Here is a 22,807-nt window from a genome sequence, read left to right on the forward strand (position 1 = left end):
GGACCAGGACCTGTCTACACATCCCCAGACCCTGTCGTGGACGGTGAAGGGCCTGAGGTGGCCATCCTGGGTTGCAGGTGCCTCTGAGTTCGTTCCACATCCACCCACAGCTGGCCCAGCAGTGAACAAGGGCAGGTCCTCAGACAGGACTCTCTGCCAGCCCCAAAGAACGGTCAGCCCGTGCCTCTGGGGAGGGGGCTGGGGTAGGACCCTGCTGCGGACGCAGACCACCAGGCCGGAGTTCCGCCACCGCCTCAGGCGCCGGGCGGGGGCGGGGCAGAGGGGCCTGGGGAGGACCAGCCCCTGGCAGGATGTGGGCAGCCGAGGGGCGCCCTCGCTGCCGCCCTGCCTGATATGTGAAGGCGTTGGGGGGGGTGCCCCCTGCGGAGGGCTGACCTGACCCGGTAGGGGCGGTGCAGCAGGCGGGGCGGGGCCTCAGTGGCAGCCGCAGGCGCGGACCACCATGTTGCGGTGCTTGCGCAGGATGACGTTGTTGCTGCTGTCGTAGTAGAGCACGGAGGTGGCGCTCAGCTTGGTGGGCGCGCAGCACGCCTTGGGCACCGCGTCAGGCTTCATCAGGTGCACCTGGCGGGGAGGGGGTGCGGCAGGCAGAGGCGTGAGAACCGCGGGGACCCCGTCCCAGCCCCCAGCTCCTGCCGCCCGGGCTGCAGCCGCTCGCCCCTCCCCGGCGCCATCTCGCCCCGCAGCCCGGCAGGTGCTGGCGCGAACTCTGCCCCGGCCCCGCCCCCTTGGCCACCCCCACCCCTCCCCCCGCTGCCCTCAGGCCCAGCCAGGGCACCTGTGGCTCCTGTCATAGCCCCTCCCCTCAGACAGGACGACCCTGACCCTGCTGGCCCCCGGCACGTGTGCCAGGTCCTGCCTGCGCCCCTGCAGCGCCGCCCCCGGGGTCCCCTCTGCTCCTCTCTTCTCCCTGCGCTTCTGCAACGTCCCTGATCGTGTCTTGTCCGCATGAGCTGTTTCTGGTCCGTCTCCCACTCCAGACTGGGAGCCGGTGAAGGTCCGTGTTACACCTGCTGGCGGCCAGACTTCTAGGCTCACCCTTGGGGTGTCCGACACTGTTGTTTCTCAAAGCACCTCCACCCCTCCTAACGATTTCTAGGCAGAGATTGTTCTGGGCAGATGACCACTGAGGGCACAGGGACCGAGTCACCTGCCCAGTTCCATGGCTGAGGCCGAGGCCGCGGCACGACTGGGACCTGGCACGGGGATCCCGCTACCCTCCTCCAAACAGCTCTACCCCTAAAGACAGCCCGACTGAGTGAGCTCTTGCAGCCTCTACAAAAATATTTATCTGGAGACTCGGAGGATGAGCTGCCGTTCACCCTGGACTCTTCATCGGGGCCCCACATGGAAGGGCCCGGAAGGCAGCCCCCCAACCTGTCAGGGGCTGGAGAGAAAAGGGAACCTGCTTCCATCCACCGGGACCTCCCAGGCCTCACGGAGGCCGCTGAGCAGGACCTGGGCGAAGCCGTCTCATGGGGGGCCCTGTCCGGCAGCCTGGCCCCCGGTCCCCAGAGCCCAGCCTTACCCCAGAAGCCCCAGCTCTGAGCAGCCTGCTGCCAGGACAGGCTCCATCACCCCTGACCTTCTTCAAGGAAGGCAGCTCCCCAGGGGTCCAGCAAATCCCATGTGACCATTGGGAAAGGAGGCATTATCCTGGGGTCCATGCTGCCCTAACTCATTTGCTCTAGGGCATCACCTTGAACAACCTGTAACTACAGTGTCCAGGTCAATGTTCTAGAAAGAAGCCTCAGCACTAAAAAACATTTAAAACACTTAGCGATAAGCAGCAGCAACAGTGTTCCTATTAGAAACTTTTTCAGCATTTAGTTTCCCCAGACACCGGGGCATCAAAAGCCTGTAGAGACACAAAGAGCCCAGAGGGACCCAGAAAAAAGAGCCAACGGGAAAGGAACAGGAGGGGAAACCAGAGGGGCACGGGGTACCTGGGGACTCCGGCACAGGAAGAGGGGGCAGAACACACACGTGTGTCACCTACCCCGACCCTGAGGGCGTGTGTGACACACAGGAGGCCGAACGTGCCAGTGAACATGGTGCACGTGTGTGTTCCGAGGGCACAAGTAGCCGTGTGGGATGCCCGCCTATCATGCACGGGCTGTGCCTCTGACCCCCAGCAGGCGGGCCTTTGTAAGTCTGGTACCCACCGCATGGACGTGCAAGTCCCCCATGTGCGTGTGTGTTCAGGTGCACGGGTTGGGGGTGGCCCACACGGGAACCAGTTTTTGCACGGCTGTGGGATTTCACTGCACGTGCACGCAGAAAGGTTTCTGTAGGCCAACTGGCCCGAGGCAGGGGAAAGCAATCAGACTCACAGGTTGCATCAGACCGAAACTTTCCGGACCACCCAGTTCCAGAAACTGACCTGGAGACTTTCCGGACCACCCAGTTCCAGTAACTGAACTGGGGACTTTCCACCCGGCCCAGCCTTCCCGCCTTTCGAGGGGCGGGACTAACGGTCCCTCACGATACCCGAAAAGACCACCAAATAAGGAATACCCTGCGCCCTCCCGGATTCACCACACCCCTTTCCCTTCTTCCCCTATAAATTCTGCCCAAACTCTCGCCCGGGCGCGACTTCTCTGGCCACTTTCTCTCGGACCAGTGAACCTCGCCCGGGAGCGTACCCGAATAAAGCTTGTTTAAGCTCTCCTCCGTCTTTGGTGCCGTTTCCATGTAGAGAAAGCTCCCTGACACAGCAGTGCTGCCATCACCTGCTGGCTGCACGCGCCCCTCTCCTCCACAAACCCCTCCCCTGGGCGTCCAGGCAGAGGGACGCGGTACTGACCAGGGACTGCAGGATGGCGTGGTTGGTGGCGTTCATGCAGGAGTCCAGTGGGAAGGAGCACTCCCCTTCACAGTAATAGGCTGAGTAGCCTTGGGGGGCGATGACCCAGTCCTGGGGGCAGGTAATGGGAGAAGGTGAGTCCCATCCATGTGCCCCTCCCGAGCCCCCCAGTCCAGCACCTGTCACAGCACAACTCAGGGCTGCCCCTTACCCTCCCTCAGCCTCAGGGCCCACCAGCCCACCCTCGGGCCCCTCCCAGGGCAGTTTCCCCCAGAAGCCTGACATCCACCAGAAGACCCTCAGCAGACAGGGCTGGGCACGATCTCCGTCCCCTTCATGCGCCATCAGCGCTCCGCTTCGTCCTCCCCAGCCCACCCTCAGTCACAGCAAAGGCCAGAGGCACTGCCCACCCTGGCCTCGGTTTTCCTGCTGCAGCTCTGACATTTTATGGCTAAGGATTCAGACAGTCTCCATTTTCATGGTTTTCACAAAAAAGCACTTTTCACTACAGAAGCAACACATTCTGCCTTTAGAGAACTTGGAAAAACACAGAGGAAAATAAAACAAGAAAATGCAAATCCCCCATGTTTCTACCTCCTCTTGGACATACACTTGCCATCTTCAAGGTGGGGACTGTCATTTAGGAAAGAAGGAGAGTCAGGAATTACCAGCCAGCCAAGGTCCTGGAAGCTGACATAGAGCTCATGCCGACGGCACACCTGTCGGCCGTGGGAGCCGTGGACGTCGTCTGCGGGGGACAGAAGGGGCAAGGTCTTTGCTGGGGTTCCCGCTCTGTGCACCCACCACGGGGAGCTCCCGGGGCGGGGGACGCCCTGATGGGCTCATTTGTTGAGTAAATAAATGATGGGAAACTAACCCATTTGGTCTCATAAAGCCCATCTCTGCAGCTCTGCTGGTGCCGTGACCCTGGTCAAGAACCTTTGACGGCTCCAGATGATTCCCCGTGGTTACAGTCACCCCACGCTCAGCCCAGCCTCCCCTGACTTTCTGCCTGTGACTCCCCATGGTCCACTCAGCAGCCCGGGGACCCTCTGCCGCCCAGCAGCCCCTCCTCCTTTCCTCCGGAGACACCCCTGACCTCATCCGCCTCTCCAGCCACGCCCATTCCACAGGACAAGTGGCTCCCACTGAGGCCAAGCAAAGCCTGGCTCCCCGTGAAGGAAAGGAGGGCACCAGGGGGCTCTGGTCCCCAGGGGCTTGGCCCGGTAGGGACACATTCACAGAAACGCTTGGATCCTGCAGGGCGCCCGGGGCAGCACCGAGGGCCACCAGGGGCACCTGATTTTGACGGAGGGGTGGGGGGGGCCTGGTGAGCCAGGGAGGGCAGGAAGGGACTTCAGGGCAGCAGGGGCGGTGAGGGCAGATGCTCAGAGCCCTGGAGACCATGCAGTGGCTGGTCCCCAGGGTGCAGGGGCAAAGTGGTGTCAGGAAAGGTGGCTGGGTGACTGACCATGAGCCTGACCCCACTGAAGCCAGGAGGGTTCTGTCCCCACCACCTGGTCCCCAACCTCACCGAAGATCCCCGGCAGTTTGTTTGGGGGCGGCAGCTCGTTGGTTCTTTTCGGCAGCCTCCTCCTCAGGGGCCTCACCGCCCGAGGGGCTCGGACGGGGCCGGGGCTCGCCCTGAAAAAGGTGACCACGAAAGGCTGTTGGGAGCGCGGTGCCTGTTGCCCCAGCAGACCGGCCAGGCCAGGATCCACGCTGCGGCCTGAGACGGAAAGAGCAGAGAGGGCGGTCACTCGAGGGTGGAGCCCTGCACGGGGACACAGCAGGGACCTCTCTGTGGGCGGGCCAGGAGCACGGAGCCTGAGGCTGCAGGGGACCCACTGGGCCTCGGTTTCCTCCTCTGAAGACCCGAGTCCCAGGTCCAGCCCCAGCCCCCAGCGGGCAGGTCTGCAGGAGCGGGGGAGGGTCCTCGGGAGCACAGGCTCGGGATTAGTGATGGTCCAGGGCACCGCCCGTTGTGACAGCCCTTTACAGCTTTCAGTCAGTTCACGTGATGATCTCAGCCAGTCTTCATGGTGACGCCAGACCCATCAATTCCCTGAGAAGCATCAGAGCCCCTCGGTGACGGCTCAGAGCACCACTACCGGGGACTCTCAGAACCAGGGTTCCCATCCATCTCGGGGCCCCGAGGCCTGAGTTCTACCTTCCACCCCATCCTTTCTGGGGATCAGTGTAGGATTTACAACACCCGGCTGGCGGGAGCGGCTGCCAGGACTCAGTGCTTGCTCTGCTGAGCACCGCCCAAGAGCAGGCCACTCACCGGTGCCCCCAAACGAGACCCCAGGCTCCGCGGGCAGAGACATTTATCCCAAGTCCACGTTCAGACACGTGCATCTAATTCCAGAGCCCTTTTTATCCATTTAAGTTCTCAACCAGCGGGTTTGTGCTTTGAAAAGGAAGAAAGAGAGAAAAGGCTGTGGGCAGAGACATGATGGGGCCTCAGCCTAGGAGCAGTGATGCTGGTAAAGCTGGGGTTTTACCCGCAGCTGCTAAAGCCTGAGGAGGCCGGAGAAACACACTGCTCATCCCCGGAAAAGCCACCTCCACCAGTGAAACTACCTTCCTGTACCTCTTTGCAGTTCCAATGACCTCTTGTGTTTTAATTGTCAAAGTGATTATAACAACAACTGTAAAGAACCTTAGAAAAAATATCTCCCATAAACCCCTCCCCTGCTACAACGCATCATTTTCATTTTTCTGGGATATTTTCATATGTTAATTTACATTGTGAGCATAAGAAAGAAGTCTGTATTTTTCCCAATTTTTCTACGTAAACATTTTCTTGGTTGTTAAGTCTCAACTATGAACATTTCAAATGTATAAAATTCCTTTGAGTAGATACATCTGAATATTTAGATATTAGTTCGTCTTTAGACATTTATTTCCTGGCTTTCATCATAAAGATGAGAACGTGATAGAACCTCTTCATGTCCTTTCCCTGTGGAATTTTCTCACACTAAACAACAGGGCATGACTACAAGCTCACTGTTAGTGTTTCTTAAAACCCAGGGCCGAACATCCCACTTCCAGGTACATTTCACCCCAGTGTTGCAGCAGTGATGCACAGGCATAGACACACAAGCCCATATATGTATGTGTACACACACGTGTGCATTTATACAGCTAGTGTACACATGTGCACATACATAAACATGTGTGTTCTATTAGTGGGTCTCATGATCCTCCACTGCACATTACAGGTCAGGGACATCGCCGGCCCTTACACAGCTGTGCTTTAGCCCTGAGTCCATGGGCCAGAGTTGACTAAACAGCGAATCGACCAGAGACTAACCTTTGACCTATGACATCACCTGCCACAAACATGCACTGGGCCCATCAGAGGTGCCACTCAGGGATGACCCTGCTGAGACAGGAGCTGACACTGGAAGGGGCCCAGGGAGAAGCCGTTCGGGGAGTTTGGGTCATGGCAGGTTAGGGTCACGAGGAAGAACAGCAGGCCCGTGAGGATGCAGAGCCACAAGACACACAGCAGCCCTTCCACAGAGGGAAGGCCCGTGAGGGCACCAGGAGGAGGCCGTGGAGCGACGGGGGCAGGTGGGCGGCTGTTGTCCACGCGGCACTGGAGCGGAGCTCCACACCTGGTGGACACATGCGGTGGCCTTGGCCGGCAGCCCTCCAGGCCTGTGTGTGCAGCCGCCCTGTCCTGTGAGTCCCTGGAGAGCCCTGTCCACTGAGAGGCCAGGGAGACCTTCGGTGCTCCCGAGACTGTGCTCACTGTAGGCTTTTCTTGTGCGACTGTCTGGTCAAGGATCGTATTGGGGTCTCCTGGGCGCAGAGAGATCGGGTCACAGGGCAGGCCCTGGCTGTCCAGGTGGTGGCCCCCAGGCTGCCTGGCTCTGGCGGGACCCTTTCCAGAAAGCAGAGGCAGGAACTTCAGGAACCTCTGAGGCCCAGGGTCCCTGCCTCTAGACCTGAACTGTGAGGGTGCTGGCAGGCATGCTGTCCCCTTTGTGAGAGATGTGGGATGTGTGGCCACACCTCGAGATGGGGGCCACACTGTGGCCTCCCCCAGCACGCAGACCCAGATGAAGATGCTGCTCCTCTGGGCCAGGAAGGCCCCTGACACCTCCAGCCTCCCCCCATTTCTGAGTCTACCCCGTCAGGGCCCGGATGTCTTGGCAGCTCCCCTGCCCTATCACAGCCCTGGGGATTCATGCCCCCTCCCCTGGGCCAGGCCAAGATTGCTCCCATCTCTCCCCAAGGCCTCTTTCTCCTCTGGGTGCCACCTGCCCCTTCCCTGCAGCCCCTGCCCCGCCTCAGCCTGCGGTCATGGATGTGACCCTCGTGCCACGTTGAAGGACAATCAGGACGCCTGGCTGAAACCCTTGGAGGGGATCCAGCTGTGACCAGGTGTGCTTTTGTCCCACAGGTTATTTATTTCCTCACCGCATGAGAACTAGGAACTCAATGCTTTTCCTTCTTTCTACTGTTTAACAACCTGTTAACTCGTCTGCTTCTGGAAACCTCTGCCTGTCCCAGGCTGATGCTGGAAGACGTCTCCCACCACGCAGGGCAGATCAGTCCTCCTCCCCAGAAGGTGCTGCACAGTCCACTCAGTGACGTCCATCCACTGCCCGCCTGGTCACGGTCCCCTGACACTCTGTGGCTGTCCCCTCAGGGGCACTGTCTCTCCACTCCAGGATCCGGGCCTCCCATCAGGGTGAGGCCGCAGGGAGCCTCTCTGAAAGGCCTTCCTTGACCAGCTGGAGCTTCCTGTTCTTACCCACGGGCTCCCATCCATTTTGTGCAGACCTAGAGCCGCATTGAGAAAGCGCAGCCTCCATGGCAGGCCTGGGTTTGAACCCCACACACGCACGCACGCACACACGCACGCAAACGGAAACTCATTTTTTTCTGTCTAGTTTGTGAGACTGTGGATTCAGGATGAAGTACGTCACTGCCCCTCATGGGTTTCAAGGGAGTATGAACAAGAGGCTGGTTTAGGCTCCGTAACAGAGAAGAAGGGAATAACTGTCTGATCTGGACAACACAGGATCGCTATGATTTGAGATGAGAAAGCCCATCTAAGTCCACCGCCCGGGTTTGTAGAACTCCTCCCATCCTAAGTCGCAGCCTTTGGCCACACACAGGCGAGCCGTTTATTCACAGAGGAGACTTCCTGGTGGAATGTCGGCACCAAACAGTCTCTCCCCCTTCAGTTGCCCCTATTACCAGTTTGCTGGCCGCCTAAACCGTCTTGCTTCCCTTCTAGAGACATCTATTTAGCTACGACGAGGAGGAGAAATGTGAGAGGCAGGGGAGGTGAGGCTACAAAGAGACAATATTTAGTGACAAAATGAAAAGTCCCCGAAGGAAAGTCAGAAGGGCCAAAGGAAAAACATCTTACATTCAGACAGCGTTTCTCCCAGTTACAAATTCACATGTAAGTGTGTATGTTTTTATGGTTCTAATAAAACAGTGCCTTATATAGACTCTTCTGCCATCTTCATAGACACCGTTCTGCCATCTTCTCAGTCTGCTAGCTTTCCCATTAAAGCTGTTCTTCCTTGTCCCAACAACTTGTCTCCTGATTTGTTGGCCTGTTGTCTGCTGAGCAGAGTGAGCTTGGGCTCGGCAACAAATTTTGGTGAGCCGGCCAGGACCCTGGGTGCTTGTGGCTAGCTGGCCTCTGTTGGGGAATTTTCAGGTAAGGCCCTAGCAGCCACCGGGACCATTTGTCCTGAGGATCTTTCCTTCAAAATTCCCTGAAGTGGCGCCGGCTGCCCCAGCGCTGGGCAGCTGAAGTGGGGAATCAACATTTGGGAGCCAAATGGGTCTCACATAGAAGGGTAAGTAGCTCCAGTATATACGACTGGGAACATTTTCCCCACTCAGTTTGGGCTTTTTTCCTTTAAGGGAAAAGCCAATTTGTTCGTTTGATTGGGGTGCCCTGCTGGAGAGCGGAATTGTTGTTGGACTCTACCTGCTTTGTGAACCAGTTTGTTGGCTTTTGTTTTGCATTCATTTTTTTTTTTTTTACATCTTTATTGGAGTATAATTGCTTTACAATGGTGTATTAGTTGCTGCTTTATAACAAAGTGAATCAGCTATACTGCATTCATTCTTGATGGAATCTCTTTGTGCTTTTGGTATTAGAATTTGCTTGTGCTTTTTGTGTTTTGTTGTTCTTGAACTTTTTAAAAATTTTATTTATCTAATTTATTTATCTTTTTGGCTGTGTTGGGTCTTCGTTTCTGCACATGGGCTTTCTCTAGTTGCGGTGAGTGGGCTGCTCATTGTGGTGGCTTCTCTTGTTGTAGAGCACAGGCTCTAGGCGCGTGGGCTTCAGTAGTAGTGGCGTGCAGGCTCTAGAGCGCAGGCTCAGTAGCTGTGGTCCACGGGCTTAGTTGCTCTGCGGCATGTGGTATCTTCCTGGACTAGGGCTCGAACCCATGTTCCCTGCATTGGCAGGCAGATTCTTAAGCACTGTGCCACCAGGGAAACCCACTGAACTTATAAATATGGGAAATACTTCATCTGTCCCTAAGGAAAGCCCTTTGGGGCGTATCTTAAATAAATGGGCAAAATATAGCTGTGGGTCTATGACTAAAGAAGAGATGATATTTTATTGTAATAGCGTGTGGCCCAATATATGTTAGGATCAGGAGAGCAGTGCCCATTGAATCGCTCACTTATTATACGATCTTGCAGTTAGAATTGTTTTGTGAAAGAGCAGGTAAAAATGATGAGATTCTGTATGTAGAAGCAGTTATGCTATTGTAACAGGAGGAAAAGAAGTCAGACTGCTGCCACCTTATGGTACAGCAGTCGAAAGAGAAAACCAAGGGAAAACCTGTTCTACAAGAGGAAGGGGAGAAAGTGAGAGTGGGGACATGTTATTTTGAAACTTACACCCCCCCTCTGGCCAGCCCGGCTCCCCCACTGGCTGAGCAGACTGCACCAGCAGTTGTTCTGGCCACCCCCCGCCCACATGCCACCAACATATTCACCGCCTCCTGTTTCATTTACTTATGGGGATCAATTAGAAGTTCCTATGCTAACCTCCGGGGCACAGGGGCCAGGTTTGGTGTCACCATCTAAGACCTGACAGGGCACCCAGTTTGGACTAGGAGCCACTTCTGGAGCAGGGCAGTTTCCCTTGCACCAATATCCTATAGGAGGCCTTAATGCAGATGCGTTTCTTAAACCAGCTGGGTTTCTATGGATGCACAAGCCATTCTCAACATCAGATATGTTTAATTGGAAAAACTATAACCCTACTTACCGAGAGGACTCCCTCCGCATGACTGAAATTTTCACTTCCGTCTTTGCCACTTACCATCCCTCTTGGGCATTCACACTCGTATGAATATGATACATACTGGGGATGAAAGAAGGATGGTCACTGACAAGGCTAAAGAGGAAGCACACTAGCTTCATCCAGCAGATCCAGATGGAACTCCAGAAGCAGATCTGACAGTTCCTGCTGCTGAGCCTGACTGGGAGCCTAATAATGGAGGTAGCCTGCTCCTTAAGCATTATAGGAAGTGTATCTTAGTGGGTGTTCCAAAGGGAGTACCCAGGCAAAAGAGCGTAAACAAAATTCAGGAGATACAACAAAAACCCATTGAGGATCCATCAGAGTTTCTAGAAAGAATTTATCAATCTTATAGGTGCTACACTGATGCAGATCCTGAGACCCCCGAAAATATGAGAATATGAGGTAAATATGACCTGCATTGGGCAAAGTACCCAGATATAAGAAGAAAATTACAAAAGTTAGGTGGTGCAGTTGGAATGAACCCTTCTCAATTGGTAGATGTTGCTTTTAAAGTGTTCAACAACAGGGAACAACGACAGAAACGAGAGGATGCAAGACGGAATGCCACATTTCTGGCAGCAGCATTGGATTCCTGGAAGGCAAGTAACTGGAAGGGAGGTAAGTCACCATTGAGGAGGGAACAATGTGCTTACTGTAAGGAGGAAGGGCGTGGGAAAAAAGATTGCCCTAGACTAAAGAATAAGAAAGAAAACAATAAATGAAAGATGGGAGCCTCTGATGATGAATGAAGAGACCTGGGGGCTCCCTTGAACTTGAGGCGTCCAATTACAATTTCCCCACAGGAGCCCCAGGTACCTTTGATAGTGTGGGACAAGTTGATTGACTTTCTGATAAATACGAGTGCAACAAACTCTGTGATAAACACCAAGGTGGCACAGAAAACATCTCAATCCATCCAGTTCATGGCAGTTTCTGTAGAAGTACAAAATTTTTCTTTCTTACAACCTCTATGCCAATGAGGAGACCTCACCCTGAAACACAGTTTCTTATGTATGCTGGTGTGTCCAATCCCTCATTTGGGCTGAGGTCTCCCTTGTAACTTAAATGCTCAAGTAACTTTTTGCCAAGACAGCTTGACATCAGGGTCCCACCAGCCCACACTGTAAGCCTACAGATGGCATTCATGGATGCCCCAGAAAAGGAGACAGAGCTCTTCCCCTGCACCCACCAGAGGTCTACGAAAAGGTAAGGCTGGAAGTGTGGGCTGATAGCACACCAGGGAAGGCCAGAAATACATGGCCAATGCAAATCCCCTTAAAAAGGCACACTGGGACATCTAATCTAAAACAATACCCTCTGAGGCAAGAAGCCCCAAAGGGAATTTAGCCAGTTCTCAAAAACTTTGAAAACAGGACTGGTTAAACCTTGTAGGTCCCATTTAACACCCCTATCCTCCCAGTCAAAAAGCCAAACTCAACAGAGTATCACTTTGTCCAAGACTTGAGGGCTATTAATGAAATAGTCCAAGATTTGCACCCTGTGGCATCTAATCCGTACACTCTCCTTACAACTATTCTGGAGAATTCAGCTGGTTCTCGGTTTTGGACTTGAAAGATGCTTTTTTTCTGCATTCTTATTGCAGAAGAATCACAGAAGCTGTTTGTTTTTGAATGGCAGGACCCAGCAACACAGGTAGTCCAACAGTATTGTTGGACAGTCCTGCCTCAAGGATTTAAGAATTCCCCTACCTTGTTTGGGGAAATGTTGGCTAGGGACCTGAGAAACTTAATATTGGATGAAGGGCTCTTACTCCAATATGGGGATGATTTGCTCATAGCAATCCTTGCATATGATGTGCCTACAAAATACCATAAGAACGCGGAATTATTTGGCCCATTGTGACTATAAGGTCTCCCAGAAAAAGGCCCAAGTGTGTAAGAAACAAGTCACGTATCTGCGTTTTGTCATTCCTCCAGGACAGCGGGGTCTTTTGCCTGATAGAAAATGGGCAACTGCAGGCTTGGGAACACCCAAGCCTCACAGACAAATGAGGGGGTCTCTGGGAATGGCAGGATTTTGTCGGATTTGGATCCCGAACTATGGATAGGCTCATACTAAAGCTCCTCTAGGAGGCTTTAAAGGAACATGAACTTGAGCCCCTTACTTAGACTACAGAGGACAAAAATACATAATGGGGCCTAACCCACAAAGGACCAACCAGCAAGTCACTCAAAATTGCATGATTTGTGCTAAAAATAACCCAAAGACTGCTGTCAGGCCTCCCCAAATGGGAACTCAACACAGAGGAACCTGCCCCACTGAGGACTGGCAAATAGACTTGACTCAAATGCCTCAAGCCACAGAAAATTTCAGACACCTGCTAGTATTTGTGGACACTTTTTCAGGATGGGTGGAGGCATATCCCACCAGGACAGAAAAAGCCTCTGAAGTGGTTGAAGTCCACCTTAAGGAAATTATCCCCCTCTTTGGACTGCCTAACCCCCTTCAAAGTGATAATGGGCCTGCTTTTGTCTCTACCATAACCTAACAAGTATCTAAAGCACTGCGAATTAACCGGAAGCTACATTCATCCTGGCGGCCACAATCAACAGGAAAAACTGAGAAAATGAATTACATATTAAAAAGGAGCATTGCTAAAATATGTCAAGGGACTAATTTACCTTGGGATAAGGCCTTGTCAGTTGCCCTGCCACGGATCAGAGGGGCTCCCAGAAGCAGCTCAAATTACGCCCCACTGAGATATTGCATGGTAGGCTATTCCAGGTGCCTGCCGGGGAGGGAGAATCTATAAATGCTCTGAAAGATCTAGCAGTTGCCAATTATGTTAAAACTCCGGGCACTATACTAACCTCTGTTCATGAGTTTGCTTCCAGTAGGTCTGCCTATCCAACTGACGTAGCCCTACATCCTTTCCTGCCTGGAGTCCTCCTTAAAATCTAGAGAGAACAAGGGCCTGAGCACCATCTGACTACAAGGTGGACAGGACCACAGGTGGTATTACTTACCACACACTCATCTGTCAAGTTAGCTGGAGTAAAGACATGGATTCATCACACTTGGGTTAAAGTAGCCCCACTGTCATCAGAAAATTACCCAACTCCTGAGAGGCCTAGAGAGCAATGGGCTTGTGAACCCTTAGAAGACTTCAGGTTGCTCTTCAAAAAGGATAAGTATTGAGATTAAAATTTCATTGTAGAAGAGATTTCATCAGGTTCAAATAGTTGTAGATAAAGAAAGAGAATTGTATTGCTTACTAAAAATTTTAAGGAATATTCCTGACCCAAAACTGATCAACTCCATTTCACAACTACCCCCTCATCACCGCTGTTCAGTGGGAAGTAGCCAGAAAGATCATTGCCCCTTTTTCCCACAAGATCGTATAAAAGGAGCCTGAATTGGGACTAGGACAAGATGGGTTTTTTGAGACGCTAGTCTGCCATCTTCTCCATCTGCTAGCCTTCCAATTAAAGTCGTTCTTCCTTGTCTCAACAACTCATCTCCTGATTTACTGGCCTGTCATGCAGTGAGGAGAGTGAGCTTGGGCTCGGTGACAGTTCCTCCCCCATCACTTTTCCCATATTTCATTATCCACTCACGAAAGTAGGCACTTCAGTGAAACCTTTCCCATGGGATCATCTCAAGCTGCATAGAATTTAATGTAAATATCACAGACAGGGAGGAGGGTGATTGGAGCAGAGCTTTCTCAGAACTCACAGGACATATAAGGTCAGTGCCTCTGTTTTCCTTTTGTTTTTAATTAAAGGCATGTCCCTCTCGAGAGAACAAAGCCTATCCAGTGGCAGCCCGTCTGGGATGGCAGGAGAAAGCCGGCCAGATGCTGGTGAAATGCAGAAATGTGACTGAGGGTTTCTCAGGATGCAATCCAGGAGGTTAAAGGGAGAAGCACACGCTCTGGGACCAAGGTTCACTTTCCGGCTAGGTTTAGACATGCTGCATGGGTCTGAGATTCGGGGAGATGGCAAAGGTGCTCCAGGTGCTCTTTTCGATGTCCTCCACCATCAGGCCATCCCAGAGCTCGATCAGGGTCAGTCCTCTCACGTCAAACACAGCCTTCTCGGTGATGATTTCACCCTCTCTGTCAAAGCGGTCCACGCACCAATTCCCAGTCAACAGTCTGGTACATTTCTCCAAGATTTTGGGTTCACTGGCCTTGGTGGAGTGCTCCATGGTGACCATCACTCTGGTCTCGGTACTGGACACCAGATCCATCGCACCCCCCATTCCTTTCACCTTCTTGCCGGGTATCATCCAGTTAGCCAAGTCACCATATTTGGAAACCTGCATGGCTCCCAGCAAGGTTAGGTCGATGTGTCCCCCTCGAATCATGGCAAATGGTTCATCGCTGGAGAAAAAACAGCCCCCAGGAAGAAGGGTGACTGTGTGCTTGCCCGCATTGTTGAGATCTGCGTCCACCTCCTCTTTCAGTGGGAACGGACCCAAGCCCAAGATTCCATTTTCACTGTGAAGATGAACGGTTATACTGGGGCTGATGTAGCTGGTGGCCAGAAGAGGGATTCCTATGCCCAAACTGGCATACAGGCCGTCCTCAAAGTCAAGAGCTGCCTGCTTGAGGATCCGTGTCCTTATACTATCTGCAGACTTGCATATTTCATCATCCTCTTTCCGCATCGTTAAACGCTCATTTCTTTTCTCATATTTTCCCGCCTGTATTCCTTGATCTAAGTAAATGTTAGGAACATGGATGTCCTCTGGGGCAAACGGCCCCAGGTCCACAATTTCTTCAATCTCCACCACTGAGGTTCTCGCAGCTTTGCACATGGGCACGTTGAAGTTCCTGGCGCTGGCCCTGAAGATGACGTTTCCTGCCCGGTCGGCCTTCCACCCTTTCACCAAAGCAAAATCGGCCGTGACGTCGTGCTCCAGAAGGTAGTGCTGTCCGTGGAACTCCCTCACCTCCCTGGGCTGACTCAGGATGGCGATGTAGCCGTCCTCTAAGTACTTGCTGGGCGCGCCTCCCTCCTGGGCCAGGGTCCCGCAGGCCGTGGGGGTGTGGAAGGCGGGCACGCCGGCGCCCCCCGCGCGGATGCGCTCGGCCAGGGTGCCCTGGGGTGTGATCTCCAGCTCCAGCTCGCCCGCCAGGTACCGGTGCTCGCAGAGCGAGTTCTCCACCAAGTACGAGCCGACAATGTAGGTGATCTGCATGGTCCCCAGGAAAAGGCCGAGCCGAAGTTCTCCTCCCCCACATTGCTGCCGACCACGTTCAAGTCCTTCGCGCGGGTCTTGAGCAGCGCCCCTATCAGGTTCTCCGGGATCGCGCAGAGGCCGAAGCCCCGGACCATGATCCTCGCGCCGTCCGGGATGTCTCTCACGGCCTCCACGGGGTCCGCGTAGGGCTTGGCACTCGCGCGGGCGCTGCGGGCGAAGCCGCACACACTGCCCGTCGCCAGCGCGGGCACCGAGCGGCCGGCGGGGACCCGGCGCCCGAGCGCAGACTCCAGGAGCCGCAGGGCTGCCATCGTCCGCTCCGCTCCGGCTGGGGCTCCGGCCCCGGGCCCAGCGGGGACAGGCGGCGGCCGTGCGCGCCCCGCCCGCGCGTCACAGGGCAGGGGGCCCCCGGCGGTGACGCGGCCGCCCGGCTGGCTCCCCGCCGCCCCTCTCCGTCTCCGCGCTCCGAGGGCCCGAGGCGCCGAGCTTCCCGGGCCGCGAAGGCGGGAGGCGGGACCGGTCCGGACCGTCAGGCGGGACTGGAGGGATCCGGGGACTGGCGCACGGAGGCCCCGAGGTGACGTCCCTCCGGGGAAGCCTGGGCGCCGTCTCCTTCCTCTTCATCGTCACCCTTCCTCCCCGGCGCGTTACTCCCGTCCCCCTGCCCCCAGATCCACCTGCACGTCAGCGGTTCCCACACCTGTGTCCCCAGCACGTACTGTCCTGGAACCACATTTGTCACAACTAATCAACCAATACTGGTATCTTATTATTTACTAAACATCACGATCTATTCAGATTTCATTAGTTTTCCAGTGTCTTCTTTCCAGGATCCCACCCAGGGTCTCACATTGGCATATAGTCATCACAACTCCTTAGGCACCTCTGGGCTGTTACAATTTCTCAGACCTCCCGTGTTTTTTGATGACCTTGACAGTTTTGAGAAGTACTGGTCAGGCAGGTGTTCTGTAGAATGTCCTTCAGTTTCAGGTTGTCTGATGTTTTTCTCATGGTGAGACTGGGGTTCTGGGTTTTGGGGACGAAGACCATGGAGGTGAAGTGCTGTTCCCACTCCGTCAGATCAAGGGTGTCTGGGAGCTACATGATGTGTTCATGGGAGCCTGAGCACCCGGCTGAGGGGTGCAGCTCAGGTTGCCCCTGCAAAGGTACTGCCCCAGCCCACGGCATACTTTGGGAAGCGAGTCTGTAAGCGCAGCCCACACTGAAGGAGGGGGAGAGATGCTACACCCCCTTGAGGGGGAGTGTCTCAGAGGGTTGTTTTATAGAACGCTGAATCAGATCCTGTCCCCCTCCACTGCTATTAAATAAGATGACATTTATTTCAGAGTTACTGTTTGGCCCACTTCTCTCAGCGTCCTCACAGCCGTTGCCCAGCCCCCTGTGGCCCTCGCTGTACCACAGACACACCAACCCTGGGCCCACCAGGAGGCTCTCCCCCAAACACCTGCTAAATGAATGAAGGTGTGAATCCTCATTCTACAGATGAGGAAACCGAGGCTTAGGAAGGTAAGTAACCTGCCAAGGTCACCGAGTTAGAAGGCTGCAGAGCTGAGATTCACACCCAGGCCTCTGCCTCGGAGCCTGAGCCTGTGACCGCTTCCCCTCGCCCAGCCCAGGACGGAAACTCCTGGTGCAGAAGGCAGCTCCGTAGAGTAGAAAGAATCTCCCATTTCTTGGGGAGGGAAAACATGGACTCAGTCTGAGCAACACAGCTGTTGGTCCTGCAGAAGGAGAGGGGGGACTCTCGGCTGGTAGGGGGTCTCCTGCTGTCCTGCACTGCGGGAACCTCACTCTCTACCCACTGAGCCCCCGCGGAGGGGTGGAGGTATCCCCCAGCGGCACAGGTGGAAAAGGCCAGGCCTCCAGGGCCACGTGAGGGGCTCGAGCTGCGCCTGCCGCCAGCAGCTTCCTCGGAGGAGCCCCCAGGGGAAGGTTCGCTGCTGACCCGAGTCTTACCATCATCTGTTTCCACATAGAGGCGGAGTCCCAGGTCCTTGTTACGGTTCAAGAGCCAGCGGTCACTGGCTGCTGTCACGTCCAACACCAGCCAGCCCTCGTCCCCAGATCGGAGCGTCTGAAGATCCAAAAAGAACAAGTCAGACTCCCTGTGGACACGAAAGAACAATTAACTGAGGGCCGGCACAGCTGCCTTTGTGTTTCCAGTGCCCTCCTGGGGGACATTAGTGGGGCATCTACCCCGCCTGGCTCTGGTGCCTTACATGCCTTTTCTCACTGCGTCTACCGTACAAAGGTGTTACTGTGCCCGTGTACAGATGCGGAAACTGAGGCTCAGGAGCTCAGTGACCTGCCCATGTCCCACAGCTAGGACAGTAGGATGGGGACTTGAATCCAGGACTGATGCTGGGCCTCTCCCCACGGTGACACGAGGCCTCGGGCCAACCATCTTTCTTCTCTGAGGGTGGGCTGCCCAGGAAGCTCCCCTTCTGTCCTCTGGGAAATGTCCCCCCCGGCACCCAGGGTTGGGCTGGACCCTCCGACAGAGGCTTGAGTGGGCCCGCGGGGCGCAGGGCAGGCACCTGTTGGACTGCTTCAGGACCACCTCGAACATGCTGACGTGGAGGGTCCAGTTGAGCAGGTGGGTACTGGGCAGCTTGTAAATCCGGAACTCCGCGGCCGTGACGGCCTCCCCCGCCGGGATCTGGGTCAGGTCAAAGCGGAACTCCTTCCACTGGGGCTCCTGGTGGCCCAGGGTGCGGTCCCGCTCCACTGCAAGACAAAGTGGGACTGGCGGTCACTTGTGGTTCCAGCTCGGGCTCCGGGGTGGGCAGGGCCGGGTGGGATCTGGGGGCCCCGGCAGTCTGGGTGGGACCGCTCCCTGCTCGAGAACAGGCTTGTCCCAGCTCTGCCTCCTGGGTGCCGAGAGGGCTCGGGGAGCTGTGTCGTGAGGCGCCTGGCATGGCACCTGGCACACGGCGGTGCCACAAGGGCAGTGTCCAGGTCTGGTCCGCAAGCCCCAAACCCAGCCTGCCCCACTCAGTAACCTGCTGGCTCTGGGACCCACAGATGGGCACAGGGCAGGTCCCTCCTCTGGGGAGATGGACATCAGACCCAAGGCAGAAAAGGGCCACGGTGGCAGCAGGGACATAGCTGAGTGCACCTGGGCAGGACGGGGCTCCCGGAGTCAGCCGGTATGTGGATGGGAGTTGAGGGGAGAGAGGGCTTTGGAGCTGGGCCTTGAGGGGTGAGAGTGAATTTGCCACGATGTCAAGGGAGAAGGACGCTGCAGAGGCAGGGTCCAGCCTGAGCAAAGGCCTAGAGCCGCGGAACGACAGCACCGGCAGGGAAAACAACAGCCATAAAGCCCAGCAAAGGGTGGAAGGACGGCAGGACCCTCTTTGGATCAAGGGGAAGCAGGAAGCGGGGCCGGAGGGAGACACGGAAAGAACCAGGAAGAGGCGAGGTAGGATGACAGCTCCTGGAGATGCTGGGTCAAGTGCTGGGGAAGCTGGAGGGTCCCATGGCATGATCTGAGCAGGCTTCCCGGAGGAGGTGACACCTGAACTGGCCTTGAAGGATGGGACTGACTCTTGGTAGGTGGATAAGGTGGGGGAGAAGACATTCTAGGCAGAGGTCCTGCACAGGTGTGAGGTGCTGGGGCCGCCCACCATCCCGCAATGTGCGGCTCAGGGCATAAGTCTGGCTGTGGCCTGACTGCGGAGAGCTGGAATTCTGGCCTCAGAGCGTGGGCTGTGCTCTGGCCAATGGGGCGTCAGGGCTCTGGGCAGCAAGGGAGTGTGGTTTAAGGGTAGACTGGAAGCTATGTGTGGAGGCGAGGGTAAAGCCCAGGCTGGAGGGGACCCGAGGCAGGCCAGCGGCAGGGCTGCTCTAACAGTCTGGGCAAGAGACCGCAGGAGCAGAATAAACCCCATATTTCCCCAGCTGCCCGGAAATGCCCAGGACAGTATATTTAGAGCGTCTCACTTTAGCCTCCTGTCACTTTCAAACACTAAAAATCTGTGCTTCCGCAAAGCAGGGGCGGGAGCCTCCCAGAGCCTTCCCCCAAAACCAACACTGAGATTTTAATTACATGTCTGTGAGTCTTTTTAAAAATTCTCTCTCTGGCTACTGGACTCAGCGACCACAAGTCACCAGGCTGGTGGCAGAGGCGGACGTGGGAGCACTTCCTGTCCTTGCGGTGGAGACCTGGTCCGGTGATGGATGGGCAAACAGCTGTGCTGGGCGGGGCCAGTGGACACATGTTTGGGCAGGAGATGGGTGTTTCATCCCCTGACCAGGGAGGAGGGAAAATAGAACCTCCATTGTCTGACAGGGTGCTGGACCTGCAGCAAATGCCCACCTACGAGCCAGGCTGTTTCAGGGGCAGCGTGACACAGGCCGGATCTGGGTCCTCCCACAGAGGCAGGATGTGGAGGGCAGGGTTCTGGACCTTTGCCGAGTGATGCTCGTCATGAATATCACCGCACGAGTCCCCTCCTCCCTACACACTCAGATACAGAGCTTTGGGGACAATTTCCATGGATTCGGTAACTGCAGAGACCACCTCGGTTACATGACTGTGTAAGCATCCCTGATCTGCAGGACGAAATAGGTCCAGGCTGTTGGTTGTCACAGGGTGTGGCCCCAAGAATAAGGAGGGGTCACTCAGCCACGCCCTGAGCCCGACCCCTCTCAAAGCATTCTTAAGTATGTCTGCCCCCAAGGCACAGTGGGTGACCCTTGGTGGGTCACTGGGAGCCTCTGTCTGCAGGCCTGACACTGACTCATGTTGGATCCAGGACTGAGGGAACAACCACAAACCTCCCAGCTCCTGCGGGCACCAAGCTCTGTGGTCTCCCTCCCTTGCTGACCTGGGGGCCCGCCTGTGCTGAGTCGAGCCCTCTTCACCTGGACTGACCTCAGATCCAAGCTTCTGTCCTGTGGGCTCGTGAAATCGATACATGCCCCCACCAACCCCCCACCCCTGCCCAATAGTTCCAGCACGGGAAACTGCCTGCCCCAGTGTTCCAGGCAAGCATTAGAGGTGGGACATTTTTAGGAAAATGATTTTCATCGGAAATTGATAAAACTTCTGGGATGCGTCATTAAACTGGACATTACCGTAAGTAGCCAAAGGAGAGTGCCCCATTTCATTGCTGGAACCACGTGAATGTACAGCTTTTCAGTAGTTGCTTCTGTGGATTAGGGGAAGATGTTTCTCAAAAGCTGGTGTTAAGAAACAGTATTTGTTGGGACCTAGATGTCCCCTATGGTAGTTCCTGGGCTGGCTGCCCCTGCCTTAGCCACTAAACCAGCATGGAGAAGGGTAGATGCTCTGACCTGCAGCTGGGGCTTCTGGTCCCAGCCCTGACCCTGTCAGCAATCAGGTACTTACCCTGGGTGGCCTCAGTCTGCTCATCTGGGAAGTGGGGAGCCTAGGATCCTTTCCACATAAGGCTGTGAAAGGGCTTTAAAAAGGACAAGGGTCATGGGATAGGAGGGATGGCCATTCCTTAGGGAGTGGGAGGGGTGTTGACCTCTAATTTCCTAACTTAGTTGACATGTCAAAGTAATAACATCCTGCCAGCACCATTGGGAGTTTCATGTGTGAGACTCAAAAGCCATGGAAGAGAAAAGAGAGACATTCAGTTTTCTTCCTCTAAATGAAAGTATGAAATGAAAGATTATATAAACTAAAAATATATCAATGCATCTGAACGGCATTTGGATGGCTTCAGATTGCCTCCTTTCCACCTGCCTGACCTTTGTGAAGACACTTGATACTGTGGGCCTCGGAATCCACATCTGCAAAGTGTTTGATACAGAGATGAAATTGAAATTAAAGTGTGAAGAGCCCTGTCTGCTACTGTGGCCGCACTTGGTGTGGTCCAGCAAATGCTTCTAACCTATTATTCAGGAGCCTTTCCTTTTTGGTGCACATTCATGCCCAGCTTCCACCTTCCCCTATAACCAAGGTCTGGAATCTCCCAAACATGCCCAGGCCTGGAGAGGCAGCCCTTCAGCAATGTCAGTGGTGCCATCCACTGTGTTCCAGCTCGGGCACAAAGCAAAAACTGATCCCTTCTTTATGAAAGTGCTGAAGATTCCAAAACATCAGAGCTCAAAGGACAGATCACTGCACACAGTCTCCTCTCACTTTCATGCACACGTGGAGACAGATCCCAAGAGTCCTGGCTCCCATCTGGGCTCCTTTTTACTGCAGTGGCCCTCCACCGTCCAAGGCTACAAAACAGCATAAGCCCTCCACCTTGGAGTTAGCAGGTTCCTGCTTCCTGCCCCGCTGCTACTGTGGGATGCTCTGTAGAGGGAAATTAGGGGAAAGGCCAAGGTCTGCACAATGTGATTTCTTGGGTTTTCCTGGTAAAATTTGCTGCAGGTTGTGGAATTGGGAAGTTCATTCCCGGGTCTCCTGGCAGATTAAGACAGGCTGGGGGGTGCAGGGAAAGGGGTGCTCCCTGCCTGGCCTATGTTCTGGATCCTGGCCATCTAAGTCCTGCCAAGAATCCTCTCTCCGTGGTCGTCCTGGGGGGACTGCTGAGTTTGAAGCAAGAGGATAGTAAATTATTCCCCCTCTCTGCAGAATCTGGGGTAGGAATTCCTAATCTGGCGCGGGTGGGGGGGTCCTATAAGTTCACCTTTGAGCACGTGGGAGAAGACTCCTGACTCTGCTGCCTTCTCATGCTCTGGAGGTCTTCTAGAACACTCACTTTTCCCTTCATGTTTCCCAAGCACATCTAGGAATACTAATTAATGTGTGTATGCAACACATTTGAAAGCAGTGTTTATTGAACGCAAGTCAGTATTTAGGCACTGGGGAAACTGTGGCCCCGTGCCTCTGAAGTTTATGTGCAGGGGGGAGGTCAGGTAGGAAAGAGTGAACAAACAAAGTCATTGTATGCGATGAGCCCTGTGAAGGACACCAGGAGAGAGGTGGGATTGGGGATAATGCAGGGAGGGTGTGTGGGGTTACTTTATGTTTCTAACTTTATTTTGTAGTAATTTTAGATTATTTAGATTCAGAGAAAATTGTTGCAAGAATTATTGCAAGAGACTTCCCATATACTCTTTACCCAGCTTTCCCTAATGATAACCATCTTACATAACCAAAGCACAGCATAATGACCAAAACCAGGAAACTGATATTGGTACGATATTATTAAGTACACTACAGACTTTTCTAGAATTTTGCCGGTTTTCCAACTTATGCCCTTTTTCTGTTCCAGGATTCAATCCTGGATCCCACATCACATTTCACTGTTAGGTCTCCCTGATGTGCTCTGACCTGTAACAAGTGCTAAGCCATTCCTTGTCTTTCATGCCCTTTCTTATGAAGAGCACTGGTCAGGTATTTTGTAGGCTGTCCCTCAATTTGGGTTTAGCTGATGTTTTCTCATTATTAAATTGAAGTTACGGATTTTGGAGAAATCCACCTCAGAATTTGTGTCCTCTTCTAAGCACGTCAAATTGGATGATATAATGTCAATATATTGACATTATATCAT

General features: G+C 54.3%; 2 protein-coding genes across 2 annotated transcripts in view; both read right to left on the reverse strand.

The window, feature by feature from the left end:
• Positions 1 to 196: 196 nt before the first annotated feature.
• Positions 197 to 22,807, reverse strand: part of LOC113621774 (bone morphogenetic protein 8B) — a 40,547-nt gene continuing 17,936 nt past the window's right edge. The window contains exons 2-7 of the mRNA XM_027109004.1: positions 17,864 to 18,053; positions 17,283 to 17,431; positions 4,362 to 4,556; positions 3,496 to 3,575; positions 2,828 to 2,938; positions 197 to 585 (exon numbers count right to left, since the gene is read on the reverse strand). Coding sequence (XP_026964805.1) covers positions 436 to 585; positions 2,828 to 2,938; positions 3,496 to 3,575; positions 4,362 to 4,556; positions 17,283 to 17,431; positions 17,864 to 18,053 — 875 coding nt within the window. The 3' untranslated portion in view covers positions 197 to 435. The remainder of the gene's footprint in view (positions 586 to 2,827; positions 2,939 to 3,495; positions 3,576 to 4,361; positions 4,557 to 17,282; positions 17,432 to 17,863; positions 18,054 to 22,807) is intronic.
• On the reverse strand, positions 14,061 to 15,616 carry LOC113622358 (succinyl-CoA:3-ketoacid coenzyme A transferase 2, mitochondrial-like). Its single transcript, XM_027110671.1, is given in 2 exon segments — positions 14,061 to 15,322; positions 15,325 to 15,616. Coding segments are annotated over 2 exon segments (1,554 nt in total).

This window comes from Aethalodelphis obliquidens, unplaced genomic scaffold, assembly GCF_003676395.1.
Source record: "Aethalodelphis obliquidens isolate GAN/ISIS:26980383/991018 unplaced genomic scaffold, ASM367639v1 scaffold9, whole genome shotgun sequence".
NCBI lineage: Eukaryota > Metazoa > Chordata > Mammalia > Artiodactyla > Delphinidae > Aethalodelphis > Aethalodelphis obliquidens.